General features: G+C 36.7%; 1 protein-coding gene across 2 annotated transcripts in view; it reads right to left on the bottom strand.

Annotated features, from left to right (window-relative positions):
- Positions 1–12,456, bottom strand: part of LOC140145704 (dedicator of cytokinesis protein 7-like) — a 79,247-nt gene that overhangs the window by 42,725 nt on the left and 24,066 nt on the right. The window contains exons 10-16 of one of the 2 annotated variants that reach the window (XM_072167386.1): positions 12,028–12,245; positions 10,072–10,165; positions 8,912–9,074; positions 7,835–7,952; positions 7,222–7,440; positions 6,186–6,287; positions 554–598 (exon numbers count right to left, since the gene is read on the bottom strand). In XM_072167386.1, the coding sequence (XP_072023487.1) occupies positions 554–598; positions 6,186–6,287; positions 7,222–7,440; positions 7,835–7,952; positions 8,912–9,074; positions 10,072–10,165; positions 12,028–12,245 (959 nt within the window). The remainder of the gene's footprint in view (positions 1–553; positions 599–6,185; positions 6,288–7,221; positions 7,441–7,834; positions 7,953–8,911; positions 9,075–10,071; positions 10,166–12,027; positions 12,246–12,456) is intronic. The other variant, XM_072167387.1, reaches the window with a different exon arrangement.

The following is a 12,456-nucleotide window of genomic DNA, read 5'->3' as shown; positions in this document are numbered from 1 at the left end:
TTTGTAGAAGATTAAGGTCATGTCTTCCATAGGGTGTATGGATTTCAACTGGAATAGCCCAACTGAGAAATGTACACACCTGGCAAGTTCTAACACTACCATTGGGCAATCAGGGGCAATGTAAGAAAACCAGTAGCACCCATGTGGTTACCTAGCAACTGGCCCAATGGGCTATTCCAGTTGAAATCCACACTACCCCTGTAGAAGATTTTGGAAATACCTTCCACAGACGGAGTATGTTTTTCAAATGTAATTGGTCATGGTTTATCATTTTGAAACCCATACTCCCTCTGTATTATTATGGCTTTACCTATATCGTCCACAACTGATGTGAGTATTTTAAATGGAAGTTACCCAATTGATTACTCTATTTGAAATTCATACTCCCTCTGTGGAAGACTTGAGCTAAATCTTCCACAGGGGTAGTCTGGATCTTAAATGGAATAGCCAATCTGTGTTAACGAGCAAGTAAACCACTAACTTAAATATGAGCCCTGCAATGAATGAAATTGAAATGTATTCCCAAACAAACAAAAACAAACCAGTTGCCTACCAAACTATTCTCGCGATGTGCATCCCGTGATTTGGGGTTTGTGATCTAAAATTAGCAAAACATAAAACATAACACATGGAAATAACAGAAAACCAATGGTAAAACAAAATGTGGAAGATATAATACTTTAAATAACAACATTACATCAACTAGATTTTCACTGTATCAAGTCATATACTTGATACCTTAAAGTAAATATTACATGTGTATTCCTTCAAATAATGAGCGAGCTGTGAAGCTAATATTGCAAACTGTTCACATACTTATTTCAAATATTCTTGATCAAAACCATTTTTATAGCAAATATAAAAGCAGTACAACATAAGCTAAGAAATTAAATTTGCTGTAGAATTAGCTATGTAACAGGATTAATTACCATAGCAATTAGCCAAAACAATTTTTGAATGTATTGCCCCACACTATAAGCGGCAGTACTCATCATCTGTCATGGCTGTGTATGTGAGCAATCATAGATTGAATACAATACCCCTCTTTTCAAAGACACCAATCGTACAGGTGCGAGTGGAACATGGACTGAGCATAATGTGAAATTTCTATAGAATAAATTATTAGGATCCAGGCCTTTATGACTATTCTTTGATAATCTATGATGCAATGCTGAGGTACAGCGTACGTCTAGTGCAGGGCATAACGTTCAAAAGTAGTATAGACCCATTACTATGGTAATTAATCCTGTTACATCACTACTTCTACAGCGCTTTGGATGAGCTCAGCTCTCCATACAGCCCTGAGTAACGCTATTGGAAATCCACCATATTGGATTCACCCATGGGTCTTCTACAATTACCTTATCACAAACTGCACACAAAAGCTTCACAATGGATACCCTTACAAACCAGTGACAAAAAATGGTTGTCTGTAATGTACAGTGTAATTGTGTAAAATTATACAATGCTATAATAATGTACTAAATGCAGCCATTCAGTGCTGGTCTTCTCCTACACGTAAACATAATATTCACAAATGAGTGCTAAGTAATTGGACTATTCCAGTTGAAATACATATACCCCCTATGGAAGACATGACCTTATCTAACTCATAGGGGTGTAGATTTCAAATGGAGTCACCTATTCAAGTAACCTCATTTGATAAATCACACTCCCCGTGTGGAAGATTAAGGTCATGCCTTCCATAGGGGGAGTATGGATTTCAACAGGAATATCCTGCTGTACCTGCAACAGGTGTCGTCTGCACCTTCATTCAAAAAGTATGAGTTGTCAAAATTGTTTGTAATTTTTTTCAATACTAATTCCTGATGAGATTTAAACTAAGCTTATTTTTAAAATTTCAAAAGTGTACAAGAAATAACAAATTCTGATGTGACCCCATACTGCTTTGCATTCCCTTTTTGATAAATTCATACCAGTTATGCCATTCCATAAAAAATAAAACCAAGTGACCGCTCTGCCCTGAGAAAAAGGGACTGCTGACTTTGGATTATGACCTTGTGACCCACCATATCTTATCACATGGGAGCGGTTCTCGTTCTGAACTTGCAACCATTGTGAGATGAATTTCCAAAAGGGGCTATGAAGTAGATTAATGTGACGTAAAAAAAAAGTTGCAAAATTTAGTAATCCCTAGAATTTGACTGAACACAGAAATTGATTTCTTCATCTTGTACTTAAAATTTACAGTCTGATTCTTTAGCAGATTCCTCCTGTGCAATGTACTAAAATCAGGCCTGATACACCCTCAAAAATCAATGATTTGTACAATAAATGGTGATATTAACTGTGTATTTTTAAAAGCAAAAAGAACTGTCTGATGAGCAGTAGCATATTAGGTCAAAGCCTCCCCCCTCCAGCTCTCAGCATGGCAGCCAACACTATCTAGCGGGCAGAAATCAACTAAAATTGCTGTGACGTGTCTTGCTTTTAAGCCCTGTATTCATTTGGGCTATAATAGTTCATGTTCATGTGCTCTATGATCAAATGAAAAAAAAATACATATATATCCTTCTCCCTTACGTTTCCTATGATATGCCATTACAGTGTATAAAAGACAATCATGACATGCCATTCAGTAAATCTTTAATCAGTGCCCCTAATTTTAATAACACTTAAGAATAATTTAACTGAAAGTTCACCAATCAGAATTAATTTGAAAAACAAATTTTCTGGATGCGTCATTGTTTGGAAATTAACGCGAGGAATTTTGACAGGAGAATTAGAGCCAATAAATATACAGACCATGCTCATAAGAGAAAATATTCTTCTTTAATCCTCATGCATGGAGACCAACATAAACATACTTGAATATTTGGCTTCAGGGATACAAAAGTGTGCAACAGATAAGAGCATAATATAATTTTATGGGGGTTATACAATGTAGAATACAAATGCACTAGAACAAGAATTACTGAGTACATGTGAGGCAACCTGGAAGCTCATCATTTTCACCCATAATGGACGACATGCAAACATGGCCGACTATGGCTTCTCCCTTATATAAATCATTGGATATAGCAAAGGCAAATGCTGACCATGCCTTCTCCCTTACATATCCCTGGATATAGCAAAAGGCACACTGAAGCAGATACAACTAGATAGCACTCATCATCAAAAGATGGTCTACAGCATGCTGTGTGTATTGGGCTATTCCATTTAAAATCCACACTACCCCTGTGGAAGATTTTGAAAATATCTTCCACAGGGGGAGTATGAATTTCAAATGGAATGAACACATTAGCAGCTCCATTTGAAACTCACCTCCTCAGTGGAAGATTCAGGTTGAATCTTTCTCAGAGGGTGTATGAAATTCAAATGGAGCTGCTTATGTAATCATTCCATTTGAAATTTATACTCCCCTTGTGGAAGATATTTCCAAAATCTTCCACAGGGGTAGTGTGGATTTTAAATGGAATTGCCCATTGACTCCATATTATATATGGACTGTCTAACCCATGCAGTGTATGTGGTATGTGTTACCAATGACACACAAACTTACATAGGCTTGGTTTTCTTCAGTAGGGCTTATGAACTAAAACAAAGTGTGTTGTGAAATAACAACAACATTTAATTATCAATTTTAGGATGTTATTGTGAGATAAATCTATGTATGAAATTCATTAACCCCCTGAGCACTACCTGCTGATCTAACATTGCCTCTGATTGGTCAATTACATGATATCTTCACTTTAATCACCAATCAGAATGGAAAATTATTCTAACAATGTTGCTGATTGGTCTAATTGATAATGAAAACTTCTTTTTGGCCAATCGGCAGGTAGTTCTCATGGGGTTAAATGGGCTATTCCATTTGAAATCTGCCATACCCATGTGGACAATTTAAGGGTGGTCTTAACCGTAAATTATTTTCGGACAACGTAACAAAAAAAATTTGGGCAAATATTTTTCTTATTAATTTTTAAAAACCAGATAAAAATATCTAGGACCAGTTTTTTTGTGTTTTTTTTTGACCAACTTCAAAATATTTGACATTTGGGTGAAAATCAGGCTTTTTTTTTTATTTTTTTTTTTAATTGAGCATATTTTGACCATGTTTGTTGGTGCAAATTTCTCAAAGTTGGTCCAAATTAAAAGGGTCCTAAATATTTTTATCTAGTTTTTGAAAATTAATAACAAAAAAAATGTTACCCAAGAATCTTTTTGTTACGTTGTCCACAATATTTTGGAAAAAAAGACATTTTTGGTGATTTTCTCTAAAAATTAGCATTTTTTGCCCAAATTTAGATTTTCACCTCACACATGAATTCATCAAGTCTTTGCCATTCTAAAAATGTATACTTTTATTTTCTCTAGACCAACAATTTAGCAGTTACATGTATGAGTTCTAAAAGTTTCCATAATTCCAGGGTTAAGACCACACTTAAGCAAAGTCTAGGGTTAATTATTTTGAAACCCACACTCTATAGCTTTACCTATATTCAAAATGGAATCTACCCAATTGTCTATTCTATCTACTTGATACCAATACTCCATCTATTGAAGACTTTTAGCTAAATCTTCTACAGGTAGAGTTTTGGATTTCAAATGGAAGTGCCAAATACTAACACCATGATGTGTATATATGATTATTTTTGTGCAAATACCACCCAGTGCCAGAGGTGGCCCTAATATGGTATGCTTTAATGTTCATACTACCGACAAAATGTCTCATTTATTCCTGTTAGGTCAAAGTTTGAATTAGTTTACATTTGATTCAACCATGTCAATGTTATCACATAAGCCTTGTGCAAGTGCAAGAACATCTTAATTGGCTGTTTCAGCAGAAATACACACTACCCCTGTGGAGGACTTTGGAAATATCTTCCACAGGGGGAGTATATTTTTCAAATGTAACTCCCCCTGTATTATGGCTATTATACTATTATCTTCCACAACTGGAATGAGTAATTCAAATGGAAGTTACACAATTGTCTATTCTATTCAAAACTCTCTCTGTGGAAGGCTTTATCTAATTCTTCCACAGGGAAGTGTGGATTTTAAATGGGATAGCCCAGTGTGCACAGACAAAGAATAGACAAACAATGAACCACCTTCCTATCCATTATGAAATACAAATAGTCCAAAATAAGAATGCAGAATGTGTTGATGGTCATCAGAGAATGCAACAGAGAAAATTAACATCTTCACACAATGTCATATATCACAACTTTGTCACAGAACAATATTGTTAAGTTGTAACAACTATGTTACAACGTTTTACAACATAGTGGTATTAGCAGGGTGTGCATACAAAGCATTTGACACAAAGCAGCTATTCAAAATGTTCTTGCACTCACATGACTATATGATTCAATTCAGCCCACCTGTAAAACTGGTTTATTTTTGATCGTACCACAGGCAACCCAGATTTCAGGGACTGCCTTTTGGAATTTACAGGAGAGCATTAGATAGCTCTTCAGGAGCCGCCAGCATTAAATAGCTCTTCAGGGGTCTTTAAGGAGAGCTGTTTAGAGCATTTACAATACAATATAAGGAGAGAATGGCCAACTAAGGAGAACTAAAAATCACTCTCCTACATCAGATTTAAGGAGAGCAGTAGGGAGTGATTGCTCCCACTCTCCTCAAGACAGAAACTGAGATTTGAATATTATTCTCATTTCAATCCATACACCCCTATGGATTACAAGAGCTTAATCTCCCACACAAGGAGTGTGAATTTCAAATGGAATCACCCATTCAGGTAACCCCCATTTAAAATCCACACTCCCTGTGTGGAAGATTAAGGTCACAACTAGAATAACCCAATCTGATTCCTCCTGTATCTCTAGAGATAAACATTGCGGGGAAACAATATTATATTGATTGTAACAAATTAATCAGTGGTGAACAACACTTACAAAGTACTCAATATTAAATGTTATGATTGCACATTACTCTGTATCCTAAGTTGCAAAATGGAGGAAATTGAACCTGGGACCAAGACCACTGTTCCAGAATCTCAGAGGATCCAGATTCCAATCCAGTTCAAGGTTGATTTTTCTTTCCTTGGCAACTCAGGGAAAGAATAATTTAACATCAGAACATAAAACTTCAAATGCTAAGCGATCTTTGATCAGAGTTAGGCAATCTGCTGTATTTGCGAAGTAAGACCGTCGACAAATCACAAAATTAAAATATTTGATTAAACCTTTTCTTCTTACCTCTGGACTAAGCATGGAGTACCCTGTTGGTGGCATATCCATGGAAACGGGAAGATGCAAATCACCTGCCACTAGGCGGCCATCTTTCATGCACGGAAGCCACTGAAGAAATTAACACAAAGAAAAAGATTTAAGGTTAGCAACTATTTTAAACTGTTGCGATTTGGTAGTTCACAGTATCTTGCGAATGGAAGTGAGCTTTGGCAAAAATTGCATTGATCATTTAATGGCGAGTGTGTAGAATTCATATATCACAGACATACTTTTGTAGGTCCTGTGGTTCTTGAGTTATGTTGTAAAGAGGGCTAAAACAAGAACACTTTTGTAAATTCACAACAATAAATCAAGCAAGTTTTCAAGTATATGATTTGTAGAATGAAATTTTGCAAAACATGAAAGTGTTATTTTTCAATAATATATTGATTTAGATAATGAAAAAATCAATTGTTTTGATTGCTTCGACCAACAATACCTAGTCTACCCTTAAACAAAGTAACCAATAACGATCATTTCAAGTAACTTCAACCACCAATTAATGTTTCCCAACAGAGTGGAAATAAAGTCACTATTTTTTTACCGCCATGTTAAGGAACTCAATCATCACAATACTTGTAAACAAACCATGCCCAAGTTTGATTGACAGATGATGTGAGACGCAAACTAGTCTTTTTCATTCTGTCTTTAACTATAGGGGAAAATGCACACTTTGTCCAAGGCAGAAGTAATGTAATGTTTCTTGAAGTTTTTAGTGAAAATGCCCTTTATCCAAGGCAAAAGAAATGTAATGTTTCTTGAATTTTTCAGTGAAAATGCACACTTTATCCAAGGCAGAAGTAATGTAATGTTTCTTGAGGTTTTAAGTGAAAATGCACACTTTATCCAACGCAGAAGTAATGTAATGTTTCTTAAGGTTTTAAGTGAAAATACACATGTTACCCAAGGCAGAAGTAATGTAATGTTTTTTGAGGTTTTTAGTGAAAATCCACACTTTATCCAAGGCAGAAATAATGTAACGTTTCTTGAGGTGTTTACTTACAGTGTATCCAATTGGTGTCTCCACAGGGATATCCTTAGCATCTTTCTTGGTCTGACAACTGATGTGATAGAAGGTAAACAGCAGATGATGTCTGTCGTCAAGATCAGCTGGCAGCTTGATCTTGATCTCCTCGTAGAAGTCTGGTGATCTGTTGTGATATGTGACGGCAGAGTACGCATGACGGGAGAACTCCGGACAGCTGGACTTACCCATAATGCACTGCAAGATCAAATGACAATAATACATGCCTCATCAAAGAAATTAATATGAATGAAGCACATTTCTTCTCTCATTTGACCTCTTTTAACACATGCACAATGTAGATGTGAGGCTTTTGGGCTTATGCCCATGCATAGCACACTATTCACCCTTTGCATGGATCTGCCATTTTGCTACCAAATCGAGGTCCTCCCTGCAAATGCATGCACAAAAAGTGCATTTTTGTTTCTCGTGCTTTTCTAGCAATGCGCCAGAAGGCAAAGCACGCACGCAATTAAAGCACACGTTTGACAGGCATACGTACACACACTTTGCAGGTAGAATCTCATTTCGAGATGACCGTGCGATCGGCGAATAAATCACTGCGCTTTTTTTCTTTCTTTGTTTTAATTACCTGTAGAGCTGTAGTCGGGTCTTCACCCGCCATAAACTGTAGTTTGACAGCAATGTTACGAGCCGATCCAGCTCGGTTGGAAAAGTTGAGGCACTTGGGATAAACATACAGTGTATTTCTGAAACAAACCAACAAATAAACATCAAAGCACATATTTATTAAAGGTGGGTGGACCAATTATAGCATATTCTTTTTCCTTTCTTACATCAAGGGCATTCAAGGCCTACCATTAAAATAATATGTTTCTAAAAAGAGTTGCATTGTTCCTGCAATTTTGATATGAGAAGCAAAAAATGAGTATAAGGCCAAAAAAAAATTGTTGTGTTGCCCTCAACCGTCCGACCCTAAATCCTGAAAAATCAGGGTCGCATTTTTTTAATTTTTTTTTAATGTTGATTTTTTCAGATTTGTTCAAAAACTCATGTTTTTCACTTAAAATTAATTGAAAGACTAGTCTTTAATTGATGTCTAACAGGTATCCAGAAGTCAAAATTGACAAATGTCCTAAATTGAAGAAGCATTTTTTAATATTTGAAGGGATTTTTAAAAACTGAAGGCTTAAAAAAAAAAAAAGAAAGAAAGAAAAAAGAAATCCGACCGGCCGCCCCAAATTTCCCATTTTCCCACTTGGGCAACACAACAATATTTTTTTTTGCCTAACAATGCTCATACGATCGTACATACTTTTTGTGGTTACCACGTTTTAACACATTTTTCCTCACAACCCCGTCTCGACGAAATATATCTCTGACATTGAAATTGTTTTGTCCTTTGCTTTCTTTTTCGCTTTGGTCTTATCTTGAATCTGATGTTTGATTTTTTCAATTGCCCAGTTAGGATATCCACATTGTCTTAAGATCGGAAGATGAAACACCTCAAACGCGAGTAAATTATTAGATTTGTAAAACATTTACCAAAGACAGACCTGATGAACTTATTCAAGGAATAAACCTTTGTTGTCTGTCGCCAGATTGTTTGCGCAGCCAAATCAGTGGAACTGCATTTGCAACCTGCACCCATCTGGTAATAATTATGATTCCAAGTTTTACGATATTTCAGAAATTGAGAACTACTCACATGTATGTGTTATGAGGCACATAAACATCTCTAGAAGGAAACTCCTGTATCTCTCTGGTTGGCCGAGTCCTCAGATCTGGGTATGGCTCTACCTGCTGGAGGTCAGGGGTCAAACAATAGGGTGGATTCTCTGGTATGGGAGAGATGTCCAGCTTCAAGGAACCTGCGAAAACAAATTAAACATGTGTAATGAAAAAATCTAGAATAGCTTGAAATCCACCACATAGGATTGTCACACATGGGGACCAAATGACAGTATATGTACCACCAGCATTAATGGAAGAGCATGAATTAGTGGTTAGAGTTCTTGCTTCTAGTGTGTGAGGGCCTGGGTTTGATCCCCTGGGGTGGAAAAGTCTGAAATTAATTGACAACATCTGTAGATTGAATTCAGACTTCCGCTCTCCCCACATGTGGGGAATTTAGAGTTTTGAACCATGAGAGAATTCCGTCCTTCAGAGGGGATGTTAAGCCGTCGGCCCTGTGTACAGAAGAGCCATACCTTCACATGTAGCTTGCAGTCATTTGAGCAGAGTGTTAACCCCTGACTGTTCCCAAACCCATCCCAGTGTTCAAATGGACCCCAACAGAAATAAGCTTCAATAGAGGCTTCCTTGTGTTATCCAGGAATTATCAAACCCAAACAAATCAAATTAAAATCAAGAAACTGAACAATTATAATTTTTGGCTTCTTTAAGCTTGAGCACTACAAAACTTTTAATACACTTAGTTTGTTACCCCCCCTTCCACCACACACACAGCACATTACATCAAAAATGCAAAATATCAGATTGTGTCACAATTACAGCACCTAAAGCCTTGTCCTTTGCAGGGTATATTAATTTATTCAAGTACATTACAATCGTATAAAAATCTGAATTTAAAAAAAAACATCTGAGGGCAAATGTTACAGTATGGTTTTAATCAGGCATGAGAATGGGTTTTTTTGAAAACCGCCTGAAAAAACTTGTGAATTCGACCAAAAAGGCCCAAAACAGACTGAAAAAAAATATGTTAATGTGAACAACAAAACTGCCTGAATTCAGGCAAAATCCTGAAAATTCTCATGCCTGCTGTAATTGTGTACATCACAAAGCAAAATTTAGCCTTTAAAAAGAACTTTTTTAAAAGACTGAGAGAAACTCCTAATCATTCTGTACCTGGAATACATTTGAGCCTTTTGAGCACTGATGTTGGTCTCTTCAGATCTGCCAAGAACTTGAACAAATCTTCGTCTGTCAATCTATCACTTTCCTGTAATAATAGGTGGGAGAAAACAACCATAGAAAATACAGGGTGAGTGAAAAAAAGTGTCATTGGGGCAAAGATACCATCTTTAGTTTAGATTAACCTGACTGAACCTTTAAGGACTTTTTTTTATTCACCCTGTATGAATGAACTCAAAGAAGACAAGTAAAATATGCTATCATTGCCATTATTTTTGTCAGGGACACAAAATCAACAAGTTCCAAGACTCAGTACAGACCGATCGGTATATTCACAGATATCTGTGAATTCACAGATGACCGCATCTGTGAATACACAGATATCCGTGAATACACAGATCTATTGTAGAATTCATCCCAGGGCAAGAAAAACAAAAGGTGGGCAAAGTTGGTATGATATTTTTGTTTTGCCTTAGAGTGTAAAGAAACTTTCTACAGTTGGAAAAAAAATTCACCATTGCGTTTAAAAGAAAAACAAATAAAAAAACCCGCAACAGCGAATTTTTTTTCCAACTGTAGAAAGTTTCTATGTACAATCTGAGGCAAGGAAAAATATCATACCAACTTTGCCCGCCTCTTGCTTTTCTTGCTCTGGGATGAAAATGGAATGGGTTCTTCAATATCTGTGTATTCACAGATGCGGTATTGTGAATTCACAGATATCTGTGTATTCTGTATTACAATACAATACAACTGAAATTTATATAGCGCCTAAAACCAAACAATTGTACTAAGGCGCTGATAAACACTTAAACCAAATAAAATTACAGTCCATAGGCAACATTAAACAAATGGCATTTCAAGAGTCTTTTGAAAATGAGAAGAGAGTTTGCATTTCTGATATGTTTCGGAAGCCGGTTCCATTGACGAGGTGCGTAGCATGTAAAAGCACGGTCTGCAAATGTTCGGTGGTGAGTTCTGGGTTCGAATAATAGTGGTGCAGAGGAGGAACATAACGGCTTGCGGTCAGTCTGTATCTGGAGCATGCTTGAAAGATATTCAGGAGCCTGTTGGTGAATTCACCAATCTGTGAGCATATCTGTGAATTCACCAATCGGTCCATAGTGGACTGGTTATTTATTTCAACACAAAAAGGTGAGAAACCATATTGTTAAACAATAAAAAAATTCCTATGTGTGTGCCCCCATAATATTTATTCAATTTCAAGTTTATTTCAGCAAAAAACATATAATGAAGAACAACAATAGTAATTAATACAATGGCAGGATGATCACAAAAGCAAGGCTCTTAAAACATGATCACTCCCTGTACAAAAACAAAAAATACTGACCCTAATTTTGAAAATTACAGAAGTTTTGTTGTTGTTTTTTCTTGAGGAATTTTTGACATCCTGGCTTCTGAATTGTTTGATAACATGTATTGAAATGATGGAGTAGAGAATGTTTTCAAGATTTTGTACGCATTGAACTCTGAACTTTTCAGGGGTATGCAGAATATGTGAATGCATATACATTGTATATACGCTTTAGTTGTGCATTTAAGGCCGACCGTCTTCCACAGAGAGTGCACGGACAAGCAAAGAAATTTTTTGAAGGGTACCATCTTGGTAAAGTTTCAATTAGTGGGTTTTTAGCGGGTTCACCGTCTGAAAATGTTTAGAACTGTCAAGCTTTCGTCAGGAGAAGCTCTGACTTCTTCAGGACAAAGTACCTAAGAATGAGACATGTAGGCTGCCCCTTACCTACTGATGGCTCTGAAAGGTTCCGTTCACTGAAGACTGCTCCTTGTCAACAGAAAACTAGCAGATCTCCCCTATCTGCTAATTTTAAAGGTTTGATGGCTCTGAAAAGAGCCGTTCACTGAAGACTGTCCCTTGTCTAAAGAAAACAAGCAGACCTCGCCTATCTGCTAATTGGTGAAGTTTCTTACCTGTTTAAAGAAACTAGACACTGTGATAGTGACTGGATGAAACGTCTGCAGATGAGACATGTCTTCTTCCACTCTGTAGAAACTCCTCCTCTCAGAGCCATTCCGTTTGAGGGTACCACTCCCTGATACTTCCAAGTTCTTGCGCGGTAAGGACCCATAATTTGAACCTTCTTTGGAGCTTGACTTACGGCCAAGTTCCATGCTGCTGGTGCGCTTCTCTATATCAATTAAACAGGATCAATAAGTAATTATTTAATACATGAAAAACAGTGCTTTTTTGCCAACGGGAATAAGCAAACTATGATGCAATTTTTGTGGAAAATGGCACTGTTTTTCATATTATGTTCCTCTACAGTGAGGACGGTTCTATTTTACGCTTGTCAAGCCAGAGGCACATTGGGATGGCTTGCACCAAGGAGGTAGGGTTAA

The sequence above is a fragment of the Amphiura filiformis genome, unplaced genomic scaffold, assembly GCF_039555335.1.
Source record: "Amphiura filiformis unplaced genomic scaffold, Afil_fr2py scaffold_594, whole genome shotgun sequence".
Classification (NCBI taxonomy): domain Eukaryota; kingdom Metazoa; phylum Echinodermata; class Ophiuroidea; order Amphilepidida; family Amphiuridae; genus Amphiura; species Amphiura filiformis.
Note: the sequence above shows the minus strand (reverse complement) of the source record. Positions and strands in the feature narration are given on the sequence as shown.